General features: G+C 51.1%; 1 protein-coding gene and 2 long non-coding RNA genes across 5 annotated transcripts in view; 1 reads left to right on the plus strand and 2 right to left on the minus strand.

Moving 5' to 3' along the window:
• LOC122371165 (organic cation transporter protein-like) overlaps positions 1-18,701 on the minus strand; it is a 71,938-nt gene that overhangs the window by 2,101 nt on the left and 51,136 nt on the right. The window contains exons 3-10 of the mRNA XM_043347300.1: positions 5,051-5,188; positions 4,507-4,610; positions 4,122-4,276; positions 3,471-3,639; positions 2,866-2,989; positions 2,098-2,281; positions 1,669-1,797; positions 1,097-1,287 (exon numbers count right to left, since the gene is read on the minus strand). Of these exons, the coding sequence (XP_043203235.1) occupies positions 1,097-1,287; positions 1,669-1,797; positions 2,098-2,281; positions 2,866-2,989; positions 3,471-3,639; positions 4,122-4,276; positions 4,507-4,610; positions 5,051-5,188 (1,194 nt within the window). The remainder of the gene's footprint in view (positions 1-1,096; positions 1,288-1,668; positions 1,798-2,097; positions 2,282-2,865; positions 2,990-3,470; positions 3,640-4,121; positions 4,277-4,506; positions 4,611-5,050; positions 5,189-18,701) is intronic.
• LOC122371167 lies at positions 6,396-10,376 on the plus strand. 3 transcript variants are annotated; one of them, XR_006254681.1, is made up of 3 exons: positions 6,413-7,123; positions 8,540-8,804; positions 9,326-10,376. It is a non-coding gene; the product is annotated as an uncharacterized LOC122371167 (long non-coding RNA). The 3 variants fall into 3 exon arrangements; XR_006254683.1 differs by having other exon boundaries at positions 6,413-6,928; XR_006254682.1 differs by having other exon boundaries at positions 6,396-8,804.
• Positions 11,014-13,655, minus strand: LOC122371166. The gene is made up of 3 exons (XR_006254680.1): positions 13,570-13,655; positions 12,941-13,053; positions 11,014-12,086 (listed from the first exon to the last, which is right to left on the minus strand). It is a non-coding gene; the product is annotated as an uncharacterized LOC122371166 (long non-coding RNA).

Here is an 18,701-nt window from a genome sequence, read left to right on the forward strand (position 1 = left end):
CAGCTACACCGGGGCCAGAGTGGGGTACAGTTACACCGGGGCCAGAGTGGGGTACAGTTACACCGGGGCCAGAGTGGGGTACAGTTACACCGGGGCCAGAGTGGGGTACAGTTACACCGGGGCCGGAGTGGGGTACAGCTACACCGGGGCCAGAGTGGGGTACAGTTACACCGGGGCCAGAGTGGGGTACAGTTACACCGGGGCCAGAGTGGGGTACAGTTACACCGGGGCCAGAGTGGGGTACAGTTACACCGGGGCCAGAGTGGGGTACAGTTACATCGGGGCCAGAGCGGGGTACAGTTACACCGGGGCCGGAGTGGGGAACAGTTACACCGGGGCCAGAGTGGGGTACAGTTACACCGGGGCCAGAGTGGGGTACAGTTACACCGGGGCCAGAGTGAGGTACAGTTACACCGGGGCCAGAGTGGGGTACAGTTACACCGGGGCCGGAGTGGGGTACAGTTACACCGGGGCCGGAGTGGGGAACAGTTACACCGGGGCCAAAGTGGGGTACAGTTACACCGGGGCCAGAGTGGGGTACAGTTACACCGGGGCCAGAGTGGGGTACAGTTACACCGGGGCCAGAGTGGGGTACAGTTACACCGGGGCCGGAGTGGGGAACAGTTACACCGGGGCCAGAGTGGGGTACAGTTACACCGGGGCCGGAGTGGGGAACAGTTACACCGGGGCCAGAGTGGGGTACAGTTACACCGGGGCCAGAGTGGGGTACAGTTACACCGGGGCCGGAGTGGGGAACAGTTACACCGGGGCCAGAGTGGGGTACAGTTACACCGGGGCCAGAGTGGGGTACAGTTACATCGGGGCCAGAGTGCGGTACAGTTACATCGGGGCGCAGTACAGTTACACCGGGATCAGAGTGGGGTACAGTTACATCGGGACGCAGTACAGTTACACCGCGGGCCAGAGTGGGGTACAGTTACATCGGGACGCAATACAGTTACACCGGGGCCAGAGTGGGATATAGTCACACGGGGCACAAAGGGTACAGACAGGGGCACATGGGGTACAGTTGCACCCGGCCATTCAAACCTTAGCTGGTCCGCCTTACCCCACATTCCCCCCACGGCCCCCTCACCAGCAGCTGCAGCATTGGCGCCAGGATGCCTCCGAAGCGCGAGCCGACTGAGCAGACGGCCAGGCCCGTGTTGCGCAGCGCCGTGGGGAACAGCTCGGCCGAGTACACGTAGATGGCTCCGAACGAGGCCGTGATGCCGAACCGGCCGAGCAGGCCCAGACAGACCACCGGCCAGCCGCGCCGCCACGCCGCTGCCGGAGCACAGGAGCGTCACACTGCCGGCCGAGCAGGCCCAGACACACTACCGGCCAGCCGCGCTGCCACGCCGCTGCCGGAGCAGAGAGCGTCAGAGGAGCGTCACACTGCCGGCCGAGCAGGCCCAGACAGACCACCGGCCAGCCGCGCCGCCACGCCGCTGCCGGTCGGAGCAGACGCGCGTCACACAGTCGGCCGTGCGGTCTCAGCGTGGGGTACAACACGATGACGGCTGTACATTGAGCGAACCGAGGGGCGGGTATCACTGTTTGTATGTTCCGTTTCAGTGCCACCGCCAGTCCGCGGCGCCGTCTGACGCCGCCGAGTGTCTCCGGCAGGTGCTGTGAGCACTGCAGTGCCGGCAGCGCGCGACTCACCTGGGTCGAAGGCGAGCGTCAGCAGGCAGCTGAGGCCGGCGACGGTCATGGCCAGCGCGATCGGTCGCCGCCGGCCCAGGCGCAGGATGGCGTAGATGCAGGCGGCGTACGCCGGAACCTCCACCGCTCCTGAGCGAGGCAGAATAGACGGGCGGCGACACACTGAGCGGCACTGGCTACCGTGCACACATACTGGCCGCTCGACAGCCACTGGAGGAGGGCAGAGTGATTGTGATCGTGGATTTTCCAGCGGATCATAGGCATCTCAACCAAAGAAGGTGAAAAGGGTGATTTGGTATGTTCGGATGCAAATTATATTATAACCCAGAGTTAAACCATTTACTTCAACTAAATAAATAGATCGGATCTCAAACCATTAATCTCCCTAAATTCAGCAAACCGATTGTTCGGGCTGTGGTATGAGCATACCTCCAAGGAAGGCGTTCATGTAGATGTTGTCTCCGAAGTCGCCCGTGTTGAGCAGGATGCCGTAGAACACCATGCTGTTGACGAGCCAGCAGACGAAGAGGCAGCCGACCAGCGCCAGCATGCGTCCGTCGGCGGCCAGCGGCCGGCAGCCGGCGGGAGTCGCCTCGCCCGGCTCGGCGCGGCCCTGCCGAGCGCGGGGCAGGGACACGGTCCGGGTCACACCACCGCGACACGGCGGATTCACAGCTCTGTGAGCAGGCCGCGGAGACACGGTCACACCACCGCGCCACGGCGGGCTCTGCGAGCTGGGAGACACGGTCACACCACCGCGACACGGCGGACTCTGCGAGCTGGGAGCGCAGGCCAGCGACCAGCTGCAATGTTTCATAGCATGCTTAGGTACGGCTTCAATAATTCAAACCCTGTCATCTTCTCATGCATTTCAGCCCAGTCACCATGCGTGGTTTGACTCAGGCGCTTACGGTTCTATGCTGCCACATAGGGAGGGCTCAGGAGACAGATAACGCCACAGGGTGTAAAGGTTTTGTCAATTTTTTTTTCAATTTTAAGACATTGCTGTGCAGTAAATAATCTTTTTAGGCTCTAAGGAAGCCCAAAGGTTAATATCGAACTGCCTTAGAGGATAAAATACTCAAGATAAATATTGGCGAAGATTGGTAGACACCGCTAACGTCATCATTCAAGGTCACCGATGTAAACAAACGGCTAACCATTCTACCTCCTATGTACGGCCTTGGTTTGACTGACCTGAGTAGTGAGCAGGTTATCCAGGACTGGCATTTTGTTATACAGGCGGGCCCTCTTCATGATGGTGACGGCCTCGTTCGCTCTGCCGCGCGACAGTAGCCACCGCGGCGACTCGGGAACAACCCTGGAACGCCGCGTATCGGGCGCTCGTGAGTATCGTCTGGACCATGGGTTCACCGTCACGCGAACCTGCATGGACTGAGTGCCCGCTACGAGTGTCCGCCCGTCACGTGGTACGCGTGATCTGACCACATACCGTTGTAGCCTTTATATATCTCGGCCACCGCTTGACCGACCGACAAAGGGTCTGCTGTATAGAGACGAACAGTACCTAGCGAATAGCCCATCCCTTCAATCATCAATTCGACCACTTGTGATGCAGACTGCCACGGCACGCGCCACATGCCACTAGCCAGGGGTGCCAGCATCGTTTCGTTTGCAATAACACCCACATCGAATGGGCAGATTGCACTGAAACGTGTTGGTGGACACTGGACACCCATTGGGGCGATACGCTTTACCTAGGTGCCGGCGATAGGTACAGACCAATACTAGGCCCTGTGAGCGGCGGTTCTTACGGGTAGTAGGTAAGCAGCGGTTCTCACCAGTAATAGGCCATGTAGAGAATGCCGGGCAGCGACACGGCGACCTGGAGCGCCCTCCAGTGGCGCACAAAGTAGGCCAGCACCGCCAGTGTCATGTAGCCCAGCGACATGGGCATGCAGAAGGCGATACCGACCACGACGCGCCACCAGTCCCCGAGCATCTCCATACCTGTGAGAGCGCACGCCACGTGGCACCGGTCACTTCGGGACGGATTGCCGTGTTATTAAACACAGATGTTCAATAGCACCCTAGGTCTAAGAAGTAAAGATATAGTAAGCATCCATGAAAACAAGATTATCTCAAGACAATGCCTGATCGTTTCCAGCTGCCCACGGGTGCACCGGTGTCCCCTGCCAGCGCCAGTGTCCCCTGGCAGCGCCAGTGTCCCCTGCCAGCGCCAGTGTCCCCTGCTGCAGCGCCAGTGTCCCCTGCCAGCGCCAGTGTCCCCTGCTGCAGCGCCAGTGTCCCCTGCTGCAGCGCCAGTGTCCCCTGCCAGCGCCAGTGTCCCCTGCTGCAGCGCCAGTGTCCCCTGGCAGCGCCAGTGTCCCCTGCTGCAGCGCCAGTGTCCCCTGCTGCAGCGCCAGTGTCCCCTGGCAGCGCCAGTGTCCCCTGCCAGCGCCAGCGTCCGGCGGCGGCGCGCTGCCACTCACAAGTGACGAAGCAGGCGCAGTAGGCGCCTATGCCGCAGAAGGCGATCATGAAGCGGAAGACGAGGAACAGCTGCACGCTGTTGACGGCAGCGCAGCCGTTCCCGGAGAGACAGGCCAGCATCACACAGAGCAGCAGCGTCGGCCGACGGCCGTACCTGGGGCGGGGAGCGCCGCCGGTCACTGCACGCGGCGGGGAGGGCCGCCGGTCACTGCACGCGGCGGGGAGGGCCACCGGTCACTGCACGCGGCGGGCGAGCGCCACCGGCCACTGCACGCGGCGGGGAGGGTCGCCGGTCACTGCACGCGGCGAGGAGGGCGGCCGGCCATCAAGAGGGCTCGCCGGTCACCGGGTCGAGGTCGCGGTCACCGGAGCGGGACCACTCACCTGTCGGCGAACACGCCCCAGAAGAGGACGCCGCAGCCGATGCCGACCATGTAGATGGCCTGAGCGAACATCTGCAGCCAGCGGCGATCGCACACCAAGTCCCACTGGCGGTCAGACCAGGACCCACCGGGGGTCAGACCAGGACCCACCGGGGGTCACAGGCGAACACCATTAGTCGGGGTCAGACCTCACACCTGGCGGTCAGCGTGTGGCATCTAAAATACCACACGCTGTGGTGTTTTAGATGCCTAAAACACCGCAAAACGTCGCTTGTGGTGTTTGATGCGCTTGGGCAACGTCCTGTTCCAGCTGTCAGCTGTCTACATTGCATTGGCACATTTTCCTTGTCTGCATTTATTTTCTCCATCATCCATGCACATTGCACACCCTACGACCCCGCAACCGACATCTGAATGAAGGAAAAGGCCGCTGAGAGGCGCGTCAGCGTGCTGCGTGGTGCTATGGGCCCCATAAATATCGTAAGCGGGCGAGTTCAGCATGTGCTGATTAGCCGCCCTCCTTTGTGTCTTACACGGAGTCTTACCTCAATGACGACATTGTTGTCGTACTCGGAGGTGTTGTACGTCCACCGGCGGCATGGCACTGTGCGGTTTCTGTCCAGGATGCGCACAGACGTCGAGTTTGTGTCGGCGACGTACGAGCGACATCCCCAGGCTGCGCTCTGAAAACGGCCGGCCACCTCAGAAACGGCAACATAGCCAAACCGAGCTGATGTAGTGTGCGATGTAGCCGGAAGGTCGCTGTCACGGTAAATGTATTAGAGAAAATACCTATTATTTTCGGTGAGCACGATCCATCGCTATATGTCGCAAGCGCGCAGTTGTAGAAAAAAAACGTCTTGGTACGGTTCCAATTGCCATTGTAAACTGCGTACCGTAAAGTGGGGCTATTTGAAACGGATTTTACAGTTTTTTGCCTCTCCCTTTAAGACGACTCATATTTCTTATAGCATGTAAATTGCAAAAATGTAGTTATCTGTGAGCTCTTTCATATAGGTGTATTTTGGTTCAGCTAGTAATAATGACTGAGGTTATTTTTTATGTTAAAGCCTGTCTCAAATAGCCCCATAGGGTGGGGCTATTTGAGACAGTTTTAGTTGCAAGGAAATTAAAGAAAATCGGTCACGCTAGAGATAGTTTTTTAAGCGCCATGCATTTGGAAATTGAATTTTGATCATTTTGGCAAAAATTGTTTTTTCAATGACTGTTATATGACCTTTATATTCAATCTTTTCCTTTTTCATAGGACACTTCATTTCGGTAGGGTATAAAATTGCATCACTATATGCTAAGGCTATCATAATATGATGTGACCCATAGCTGTCAAACTGACAGGATGATCATCAAGGACTATTTTAAAGTCATCGACAGTAAAATTTTGAAAGTAAGTTTTTGTATATAGCCCCGGTGACGTGAAAACAGATATACCGAAAGTCGGTGGGGCTATTTGAGACAGTCTCGCTACCTTATGAAGCACACTGTAATGAATCAAACAAGGCAAAAGGTTTCCCAAAACATTTGAGTGAATGGTCTGCATGATTGTTTGTTCCATTGTACATCTCCATGCGAAGAAATAACAGAAAAATGTTAATCGGTTTTGATTTTATGCCGATTTTCCTCGATCGCTGCATGCCGTATCAATTGGCCGGTTACCCTACCACATCAAGTACTTGGATAGGCTCACCTAACAGTACGTTCATGTGTTAAGTAACATTCGATGGTGTTTTTTGGTCAACCAAGGTAGACATATGTTGATTGTCGAATGAGTCAGTGACTGATGAAGCACATTTTAAAGGTAGACTGTCACCTTTTTTTCACTTACCGGTTTTCGTAAGAGGTGCCCGCCCTCACCACAGATGTCCGGTCCATTTTCCGTTATCCTCACCCTGTAACGCGCAATCGCCTCCCAAAGTTCCATTTGATGCCATCTTTTTCGCCGGTGAAAATGCTCATCACTACGATAGCATGTATGACACTTTTCATTACATTTTGGCATCATAGAGATTCATTGTTATTTTTCTTGAATGTTGTGACAAATTTCGTAATACCAATATTAATTTCAACAGCAAAGACGTACATTTAGCAAATTAATGTTGAAGGTTTCCTAGTATACTAGCATGAAGAAAGGCCGATCTCTTAGCATTGTGAAGGATTTCAGGGAAAGGAAAAACTTTGTCGATTTTAATTAAGAGCATTTTATACAAATTTTAAGGAAAAACTCGTCAAAAGGGTTTTATTTATCTTTTCTTATTCACACATATTCAATTCAAAGGCGATAAATTGTTAATTAGCAAATTTGTGGTAGAAGACAATGCTTTTTTTACTTGAAGGGAAGTGGTAAAGGGAAGACCTGAGGTCCGATCTCTTCAACACTAGTGAAGGGAGCAGACCCTATGACAAAGGTAAGTGGTAAAGGATTTTTGGTTTGCTACCATGTTCTGCATGTTTCCACCTCTGTTTCAAACACGACGCGATAAAATTGAAGACTTTTTCGGGGCACGTGTCAAATGTATTGCTAATTCATAGGCGATGCTGAAAGTGGTTTCATCCTCATTTCTACGGTCTCTGTGCGCTAATATTTAATGGTTTTCATCGTGGTAAGTTGATATACAACGGTGCCGGAATCTCTCAAGTAACAAGTAACGGGTGTGCACTTAGTTTTGGAAAAAGATCGATTATCTCTTTTTTGAACTTGAAGTTATAAATACAAATGCTGGCATAGTGAATACCTAATCATGCAATTGAGGATGAGCATGCCAAAATTCAAATTTATACAATTGACTTGGGGAAACTACCCATGCTGGAAACTGCCAGTCTGCAAGGTATGGCAATTTCGACAAGATCTGGTCGGTGCGGGCTTGTTCAGCTGTTGCGGCGTGGTGCGGATTTCGCTTGGTGTGCGGATTTAGTGGATCACAGTGCAGATTTGGCTTGGCGATGGACTTGACGGACAAGACGATATTGATGAGGCAAATCGAAAAACATTGCTGGAGCTTTTATGTGTAATTCAGTGTCCCCTGGGTTTCAATGAGTGTGCAACTGCTGGTCATTTTTGGGTTCTGTGCGGATCTTTTACCCTCAGCCCACATTGGGGTGGATTTTCCGGTTTTGAAGGGTTGGTGCGGATTGTGAACTTGGGCTAGTGCCCTTCGTCGACATGCGAGCGATACTTTGCAGCATGGCTGCGCACGGCTGCAAAGTATGGCTTCAGCTTCAGCAATGTTTTTCAATTTTCCTCATATATCTTGTCTGGTCTGTCATGTCCATCAACAAGCAAATCTGCAATGTGCTACACCAGTGTCCCAAAATTAGGGATATTTTGGCTTGGGTGTTCGAGGGTAAAATTCCTCACTACAAAGAGGACTGAAAGTGGAAAATTGCCAGTCAGAAAGATACAAAGAAGAATGAAAACATGATCACCATTTTCTATGTGAATGTTACAGGATGTGGGAGCTGCGATGATTTAATGGAATTTGAATGTAGGTACAAGCCAGCCAGCAAATGTACATGCGGATGATCTTAGTTGTTAAAGTTGGGAGGGCAACTTGTCCTGGAAAATTAAAGGTGAGAGTGGACCGAGTGGACTATTCAATTTCACAAGGATTTCACTTTCCACCCAAATCTTGGGACACTGGGCTACACTAGATCTGCACCCTACCAGCCAAATCCGCACCACGCCGCATCAGATCAGCACCAGCTGAACAAGCCTGCACCGACAAGCTTTTGTCAAAATTGCAATGCTTTGCAGACTGGGAAACTACTAGGCGCAAATCCAAATATTGATCGACCAATAAACAGTTGAAGTGAGCAGGGCTATGACCAAACTAGGAATAAATAATTTAAATATGAATGCTTATAATTATAAATAGTTATAAAAAATTAGTATTTGTCAATCACCATTCAGCGACCGTTGACCTGACTCAGTCTGAAAAACGTGGCAGCCACGTTTTTCAGACATGCTGAAAGCTGTCATGCTGCACCTCTTAATATTAATTGTATAACAACTTTGCCAGTGCCGGAGACGACGGCGACGTCACCTGCGAGTTCCGCGGAACCCCTGACGCCGTCACCAGCTGGACCATCCGCGGCCCTGGACCATCCAGCGACGGCCGTGACGCCGTCACCAGCTGGACCATCCGCGGCACTGGACCATCCAGCGACGGCCGTGGCATCGACTCTGCCAGTGCCGGAGAGGTCGGCGACGTCACCTGCGCCGCTGGTGTCAACACCGCATGGACATCAGCTGCGAGCTGGTAAACGGCGGTGGAGTGGAAGCAGGTGAGAACTGGCAACCTATTTATGACAAACTTTTCTTTTTTGCTTGAGGGGTGATTCTGGTGTCTTTCTGCTAGAATTATTCAAATTGGGCTTTATCTATTATTTTGACCATGGACGTGCCTCGAGCATACTGCAGCAAAATTTTTACATTTATACCCCCCAAAACCCCCCTAAATATTGACCTAGAGCAACCAAATTTGCGCAGGGGCGAGAACTCCAGGGGGCCCACCTACCTACCAAATTTGGTGTTTCTAGGTGCCATAGGAGCCAATCGCGAGGGGGGTCGCATCACCCCCCCCCCCCTGCCAGGCCGTGTTATGAAAAATGTCCTGCCAGGGCGAGGGTTAATGTAGGAGCTATGCACACATAAAGCATGTGTTGTTTACAGCATGGTACTTCGGCTGCAGGCTTGAAATGGAACAGACTTTAGTCTTATCTGCATGTGGTAGCTCGAGCAGAGGTATTACATCTGCTTACGTGTCCCGTAGCAGCATTTTACACCTTGTCCTGCTCTCCCACAGAGCGCGCAAGCCACCAGCCAGCTGACTCAGAGCCCAGGGGGCGTTCGCCACCAACATCCGCACGGCGCAGCTGCAGAGGTGATTTCTGCCATGGAGCAGCATCCGCGGCTCCATGACATCATCCTTCCATCATTCTCCATCATCATTTCCGGAGCTCACCCGACGGCGGAGCTGGCGACGCCCGCGCCCCGCCTGGCCGTCCAGCCTGCGCGCTCCGCCGCGCGCCGCGGGCCCGGCTCGCCGAGACGTCCGGCTTAGGTCGGCGTTTGAGGCGCGGCGGGGGGCAACGTCTCTGTGCCCTGCTCCGGGTCCCCGCCGCCTGCGGTCTCTTCTTCTGCCGCCACTGAGGGGAACGGCTCTTCTTTGAAGACATCATCGGTCGACGGTGATGCTGGCGGGCCGGTGGCGGCGTGCCCCGTCGGCAGCGCGCCTGGGGAGGACGCTGGTGACGACGAATCTTCATCGCCGTCGGCACCGGTCGCGAGCGAGTCGCTGTTTAGTTGGCCTGCTACTGTGCCAAAAAGTGCGACTGTGGCCAGACTGGTATACGATTTGTCAGTGCTTACGCCCCTCTTGCCGTGCCGGCCGTGCTCTTTGCCGTCTATTGGGGATGCGTTAGAGTTATCGTTTTGGGGTTTATACCGGTATCAAGATTGATTTAAAAGATGGATTTCATCACATTTCTCGCGCACGTTCCACACGTCCTTTTGGTGTTTTGTATGATGGTAAAACGTGCTTATACCTTTTCTCTGTTACCAATGGGCCCTATTAGGTACTGCATCTCCTGCATTATTAGGTAGAGATGCAGTACCATTATTAGGTACTGCATTATTAGGTACTGAAGGAGATGCAGTTAGGTACTGCATCTCCTTCGGAGATGCAGTACCTAACAGATGCTTTCAGTGAACTTGTAGAGTCGAGATTTAACGTCAGGTGTTTGGCGTATTTAGATGATTTTCTTTTCATGTCCAAGGACGCTGAATGGTATCGCTGCGTTTCTGACTAGTGTTGGGTTGTGTATTAATTTCAATAAATTAGTTCTCGTTCCGTTGCATGTTTTTACGTTTCTTGGTGTGTCGATTGACTTTGGGCGTGATTCTGCGCGTGTTCAGGATAATGCCTTGTCTTGTCACTATTGCGGGATGGCCGTGGTCCAAGCACAGTCGCTGTGACAGACGGTTCGATGTGTCGACCAATCATGTTGCTTCGTTTTTGGCGCCTTGTGTGTTGTCCGGTCTGTCAAGACTCAGCTGGCTCAGTCTCGACTCTGGCTCTGGCTGGCTCAGTCTCAGTCTCATCAGAGAGCGAAAGGAGCTGCGCGCGCGGCTGCAGCAATTCATCGGCGGCGGCGCTGTGAACGCTGTGTCGGCGGCGCGCGAACAGGAGCTGATCGCGCTAAACGAGGACCGCCAGCAGCTTGTCCATCTGCAGCAGCTGGTGTTGCAGCTGATGGGCGGCCAGCAGCTGGCGGCGGTCGCTACCCCCCCCCCCCCCCCGCCGGTCCTGTGTGCGGGGACCGCCGCGCCCGGCAGTGATGGAGGGTACTATGGCGGTGTTACATTCCTAACTGTTGTCACATATCAACTGAGAACCGTCCGGCCGGAGGCAGTTAACGCCGGCCGGCACCTACTCACCGTGGCCGTATTTTTTTACATGGAGAGAGGAGAGAGGAGAGAGAGGACATCAGGTTGTCAGAGAAATAAAGTGTATATTTATTATTTGAATCGAGCGAGTCGCGTGTTCCACGAGCGGGACTTGGAGCAAAAAGCTGGCATTGAGATACAACGAACAGAACGTGGCGTCGAGCAGGAACGCCCCCGGCTATGTACACGGTGCTGCTGGGCGCGCGACCAACAAAACACGAGAATGCATCAACATCAAAGACACACGGTACATCAAAGCCCTCCGCGCCATCGCTGGGTCCGTCGGCACCGCTAGCGCTTCTACAAAACAAGCACGCACATAGAGACGCCATTTCCAAACGCACGCATACACAGAACAAAAACGCACATGCACGTCCATTCGTTTCACTCAGTCACCCATGAACGGCTTGGGTTTCCGGACGGTCACCAGCCGGCGGGGCCGCGCCGCGGCAATAGGCGTGAGTCTCCTCGTTGAGCTTGCTGAGCGCGCTGCCACCGGAGGCGGACGGGGCGCCGCCGGCCGCGCCGTCCTTCGCGTCGCTCACCTCCACCTCGACCCCACTGTCGGAGTCCTCGGCGGCGGCGCGCCGGCGCAGCTGCTCGCAGATCTCCTCTGTGACGAAGGTGGCGCACTTGGGGTCGCGCATCAGCGGCGTGAACTCGAGCTCTGGCCGGCCCTGGTGCAGGCGTAGTGCTCCGTCAGCGGCCGCGGCTGCACCACGGCAGCGCGCGATGCTCGCACAGCTCGCACTCACGCTCCACGGGAGCCGGCGCCGACTCCGGTCGCCGCCGCTTCACCGGCGTCGAGCTGGCCTGAGACGAGCCCTTTGCCGCACCGCCCGAGCCCGTGTGAGGGATGATTGTGAATTGTGATCTCGTTGTTGATTTTGATGGGCTGTCCGGTGGCGGCCGCCGCCGCAGCTGCCTTCCTACGGCCAAACGACTCCATAATCTTCTTGGCGACGACAGAGTGAGGGCTGTAGACGTCATTCTCGAACTGTTTGTATACATATGCGAATGTGGCCGTACAGACGGTGCACTTGTAGGGAAAGGTGCACCGGGTTCAGCATCACAAGGTGGTCCTTAAAGACGTGGTGCAGGAGCTTCCACTGGTACACCTGGCGCACACAGAGAAAACACGTCACCGGTAAATCCCAGTTTGAAGTGAAGGAAGATGTGCATGAAATCCTAGGACCAGACAACTCGCAGGGGGGAAGTCCACAAATGACGCAACATCACTAGGTACAACCTCGTATCGCACAGCAATGTAAAATCATTAATGGTACCTAATGGTCTCCCTAATAACCAGTGTACGTGTATCTCCAACCCGAGCCGCCTCCCACGATAAGATCAAGACTTGTGTCAAGACATGTGTCCTAAGTATTAAGTAATAAGTTCACCTGTATCAAGTTCACCTAGCACCACTTTTCTGAAAGAAAAGTGGTTCATGTTTTAGTGCCATCTTTCATTATAGAAAGACAATGATGTTGAATGTGTTTTCTGATGAACCACAAAGTGAAAATCAGTGATTTATGGGTGCATTGTATTTAAGAATTCCTTTTGAATTATCATGAGCAGAGTTGAATACCTCCTTTTGCACTCTTTAGAAAATGAAGAGACTCACAAAATTAAAACATGATTAGAAAGAACACATCCTTAGAAATGTTTTGTGTACTAACCATATTTTTTTCACAAAACATTTATAACTTCCACCAAACCACACAATGAGTCAGGTGAGATTATCTTACATTAGGTAAGGTTAGGTAAGGTTAGATTAGGTTGTATTATTTCTGCTTGTAGTGTACCTGACTTTTCAAGGTAGGTACATGATAATTTTAATTGCAATAATCACCTTAAAATATATATTGGCTAGCAACCTAGATAAAGGCTAGGCCACACATGGCAATTAAATAAATATTAACAATTGTTTCATACTTTCACATCGCATCGTAAGAAACATTCAGTTATTTACCTTTGGGGCTCGGGCTGGGCGGTGGGTGAAAAGTTGAGAATTCTTCTTGCCCCTCGACCACCTCCTCTCCTCACCCGTCCTCGTCCTCTCCCTCGCTCACCAGGCATCTTCACCTGGAAGGTAGGCATACAGAAATGGGCCAGTCTGCAAAACGTGGCAGGTCTTGACAATATGTTGTCAGGGCACACACCACAGGTTGTGGCAGGTTTGAGGAATTTTGGGGCAGAAGCAAGGAAATCTGGGGCAGAAGTTGAAAGCTTGTCACAGCATTGATTCATTTCGCTTCTCATACTTATTAAATGATGCACTTCATCATTATATCATTTTCATCATATTCATGAGGGGCCCTCATGAAAGGAATTGGGTTGCCCAGGTCTCGGCATTCCGCTTGGGGCAATGTTTTGACTGTCCCAAACATCTTGTCACGGATTGAGCTCCCTGCCACACTTTGAAGACTGGGAAATTGGTGCTGGAATGGAAACACTATCAGATTCATGACAATTTTTCCAATACCATAGGTATTTGTTATTCAAATAGCACTTGTCTCAACTTAGTCTATCACTATTCATATAAACCTGGAAATAGTCTAGCTTTTAATATCACATGCCAAAATACACGTATATATATACCTATCAGATGAATCAGAATTGGAATATTTTAAGATATAGATAACATAACTCATTAAAACAGGCAATTCCAAAAGCGTAAACACGACATACATAACCAAAGCAAGGATCATTGTATATTTCAATTGTAACATGCGCGCCGTTTATGGCGACAAAACCCGCTTCCATATCTTATGACCTTGAAGTCTAGTGATGTGTCAACATTGTCGCTAGACATTATCCGATTGATAATTTATGATAATCGATAATTTTTTTACGCGATTCACGTGATGATAGCTTGCCAGGTGAATTCTAAAATTTCGTTTTATCCAGGGAAAAAATCATGGGCCGATCTGAGAAAACTTTTTGAAGGTGGCAGTCTTCCTTTAACCCGCGAGTTGCTGGGGGGGGGCGTTAAACGCCCCCACTTTTTTCGCCGGGCCATAGCATAAAAACGGCGCGCCGCAGGCGCGCCAAATTTTGGGTACCTGTAGGGAATTGATCGAAGTTTATTGTGACAAAGTTTCAAAAAAATCGGTCGGAAAATTTTTGAGATATCGAGGTTTTAGTGACGTCATGATTTCTGAGTTTTCGACCAAAAACGGCATATGTTCAAAAAATCATATAAAATCACAGAATAGACATCCAGACATGCTGTAAACGCCATTAGACTGCCAATACCATGAACAATCAAATGGCTATCTTCGATTATTGATTATCGTTCCGCATTTTCCAAAATCTCGAACTGAATCTCGGCAATTTCTCGTGACTACTTCACGACCATGATACATGCATTTTTTAAATTCAACTTTTTGAGCCAAACACGTACACATATGATAAAATGAATGCCACCATCGTGTTCTACGCCCAAAATTACCCATAAAACATGTGTCACAGGCTGCGAATTTCAGTTTTGATTTTCGGGGATATTTGCCTACCCGGTTGACCTGACCTTGACCCTGACCTATGCTTGACTGACCCCTACATGGAGCTGACACTCTTGTAGGCCTTATATGATGGATTGTGCACCGTTTTGACAGAGTTTATGACGAGAGGCGCCCATTGCGAAGTCCTGAAGTCCATGCTACTGAAAGCCCGATTTCAGGTGTTTGACCTGACCTTGACCCGACCTGTGACCTCAAAATTCAACTTTAAAGTACTCATCTGAAGCGTCTCGTCGCGTTCTTTCGTTTGCCGCCTCGTGCGTTTCGCTGCGCCTATTCGTTCTCGAGTTATCGGCTGGGGGCGTTTAACGCCCCCCCCCAGCAAACGGTGGGTGGCGAAATACCCCAGCAACTGCCGGGTTAAGCGCATATTCATCAAAATAACTAGTTTGGTCACCAGCTAAAGGGTTATTATGTTACACTACGAACATGTAAATATTGCTTGCTGCTAAAAGTACCTACCATGAACCCGAAACCATTGCACGTTTATGACCACGACCGATTCACCGGTGTTGCTTATGTCGAACGTTCGATGCACTTCAGGTAGATGGCGGTAAGTCTTCTCGGGTGCATCGCATCACCGTTATCATCAGCTATTTGGCATATCCGTTGAGGTTTGACCAGGTGGGCATCATCGGGATTCTGAGACAATGGGTTACGCAATCGGCAGTACCGTTAACAATATATAATATTTTCATGAAAAATGTGCTTAACCTATAAGCAAAAAGGTAGTAGCGATAGATACAGTGGCGAAGCTGTTAAAACTTCAACTTTTTTAAGCTGCAGGTAGGGGTCCTTTTCGAGCAACTTAAATTGTGCGTTTTTCTGTATTTCGTATTTTATTGCAAATTTCTTTCAGAACTTTTCGAAATTTTCAAAAAGGTTATTCAGAGCATTCATTGTTCAGTTCCACATCAGCTTAAGCAAAAATGACGAAAAAACATCAAACGGTTTTCATTTTACAGCGATTTTACTATACCATTACCTTACTGTCTCAAATAGCCCCACTGTCTCAAATAGCCCCACTTTACGGTACTTACAAGGAAAAGTCAAGGTGAGCTTTATACGATGGCTTGTTGAATGAAGTTACACGGTAAATGCGTGACATGGTGTCAAGTGGGATTCCTCATGAGTGAGCGAGATATATCTCGCTCACTTTATCTAATGAGTAATATCACTTTAACTCCTACAGTGCGGGCGTCGCCACCACTACGGACACTACGGACAGTGTCCGTAGATGTTTTGGAAGGCCCGAAAACTTGTACGGAATGTCCGTACAAGTTTCGACGACTGAAAAACAGTCTTTGCACATGTTTTGAAGTAGCTTAACGCTTATCAGTCCCCTATTTGTGGGTAAAGTAATAAAGTTACGATCCAAGGCAGCCCCAAAGTCAATGTCACGCAAGAGTCTATATTCTATCGGTCTATCTTCTGCTGCGCGATGAAGATAGACCGAACTGCACCCACTGTGGGGAACAACTCTCAGTGGCCCATGTGCTGCTGAATTGCCGCCGGCTTGCCGGGATGCGGTCACACCACCTCGGGCATCTTGCGCCCACAGTGACTCTCCTAGATCTTCTCTCAGATAACTCGCGCTGGATCCATAACGGTAGCATATTTTCCTTTATCCGTGCAGCCAACTTCCCCGTTACTTTCCTATCCTAAGCATAAAACGTAAATAAGTAAGTAATTAAAGACATGTGCGTATATTTGGCGCAGGGCCTCCTCTAAGGATTTTTCACTGGGTGGGCAAAATTTTCGCCACTTCCCCGCCCAAGGGCGGATCCAGCCACTTGTTTTGGGGTTCAACCAATTTCAAAACCTGTTACCGGGGGGGGGGGGTGCGGGGATGAGACGAAATAAGCTGTGCCATTATTGGAAATAAAATGATAGTTAACGTTTGTCGTATGTTTTATGGTTAGCGATGCTCGAGCGATTCGTTCCAGATTACATGTACAGCCCTCAGCAGACTGCGTGGTAGGTATTCTTTTTCCGACAAAACTGATTATAATTCAAAAGTCATGTTATCAGTCGGTCGAAGCTCACTGCAAATAGATGCGCCATGCTCCACTCCTTCAATAGGGCCTATCAATAAACAAAGCATACCTACGCCTTGTGTGGCAACAAAATGTTTAAGTTCGTTTTGGGGGCAAATATAAACTTTTGGGTTTTGTTGCCAAACTGGATGGAAAATGCATACGATGATAATGCCAATCTAAGCTGCGGAGTCTCGCACATCTTTCTGTTACGATTTCCGAGTGCCCGATAGCATAGTATTCGCGTTATTCTCGGTTTTGTCGAAAAAAAAGGATACCTACCACGCAGTCTGCAGAGGGCTGTACTTGCAGCCCTCCGCAAAAACTGCGTGGTAGGTATTCTTATTTCGACAAAACCGATACCTAATATCTCAAAGGTTATGATAATCAGTCGGTCGGAACACATTGCATATAGATGCGCCATGCTCCACCCCTTCGATTAATTCAGTCACTGAACAATGTGTACTCTTACCGTAGCAAAAAAGCAAAAGTTTGTTTTGGGGGGAAATATAAACTTTTGTGTGTTGTTGTCAAACTAGATGGAAAATGTATACCAAAATAAGCCCAATCTAAGGTGCGGAGTCTCGCGCGTCTTGCTGTTACGATTTCCGAATGACCGTTAGCGTATTCGCGTTATTCTCGGTTTTGTCGAAAAAAGATACCTACCACGCAGCTTGCAGAGGGTTGTACTTTTATTGTACGTGCCTTTTCACTTACGAGACAATTACTTGATAACTCCAATATCGGCAGGGGCGTGGCCAAGGGGAGGGGCCACGGGGGCAATGGCCCCCTCCCTTGAGCGCAGAAGGCGCCATGGGGGCCCCACAGGCCCCGGGATATTTATTTTCTAACACTGGATAAAACGTATTTTACTCGGAAGCAAATTTATATCAATTCAAGTTTCATTTCTGTGGCCCTGGTTACCCGAGGTGCCCCTGATTACCCAATGGGCCCCTGCACTCATCCGAGGACCCCCGGTTTCCTGGGGCCTCTGGTCACCTGGGGTTCTGGTCGCCTGGGCCCCTGCCCCCTGGTCGTCTGAAAGAACGTTTGTCACCTGCAGTGGCATAGCCAAGGAGGGGGGGGGGGACCATGGGGACCATGGCCCCTCCTGGAAGCCAGGGGTCCTTATTCCATAGAGGCCCCTGACTGACACAGTGGGCCCTTGGCGACGCAAAGGCCCTGCGGCAGATCCTTTGACACAGCTGAGTAGTTATTCTTTGGCCAAGAGAGACCCAATTTTAGAGCCTTGGGGCCCTATTGAAACCAGGGGGCCAGTTGGATGGGATGGGTCCAACTTGGGTCCAACGGTGTGTAAACAGAATCAATGCGTTCCGACTGTTGGTCTGACCCTATATCGGTTTGAGGGAGCTCGGATCGGATCCACTGTCGATCTGAGGGGCCCTTATCGGTTTGAGGAGGCCCTCAAATGACCTGAACGGGCCCTTAGTTTGTCTGAGAGGGCCCTACGTCGGCCTGACTGGGCCTCTGCAAGTGCAAGGGGCCTTTGTCGGTCTGAGTGGCCCTAGACGGCTTATATGACCCTCAGACGACTTACGAGGCTCTCATGGGCTATAGGGGCCTGTGACGGTCTGAAGAACCCTCATCCGACCTACGGGTCCTCAGACCGCCATCAGAACCGGCTGGCGACTCATGAAGCTATTCGTGGGCCTGTCTAACAGGGCCCCATATACTGCTTACCCCCTCAGTTCTAACATTGTTTGTTAATGAATATTTTTTCCATTTATTTGGGCCCCATCCAAAAAAATATTGGATGCAACCCGATGGCTTTTTGGATTTTGAGGGGGTTATCTTGCGCCCTTGTGCGTTTAGCCCCCTCCTTGAGGAAATCCTGGCTACGCTCCTGAATATCGAGCAACCAGAAAACTTTTTTGACCTTCAAACAGCATCCAGTTTGCTTAAGACCGGAAAGGCAGTACCGGACGTCCGGCCGGACCTTTAGGGGAGAGCGGGGAGAGTTGTATCATGTCCAAGTTGTATCAGGGCTAATTGTGTCAAACTTATCCAATGGATGGCGCTCGTGACACGACCAGCCGACGAGGTTTTCCGGGCGTCATCTTTCCCTGTTCTGTCGTGTGGCTGGGTGGACGCGTCTCGAGGTGAGAGCCGATTTTATGTTTTTTTAATGTCATTCTAAAAAATTAAGTTGCAAGAA

This window comes from Amphibalanus amphitrite, unplaced genomic scaffold (assembly GCF_019059575.1).
Source record: "Amphibalanus amphitrite isolate SeventyFive unplaced genomic scaffold, NRLGWU_Aamphi_draft 001212F_arrow, whole genome shotgun sequence".
NCBI classification, from domain to species: Eukaryota; Metazoa; Arthropoda; class Thecostraca; order Balanomorpha; family Balanidae; genus Amphibalanus; species Amphibalanus amphitrite.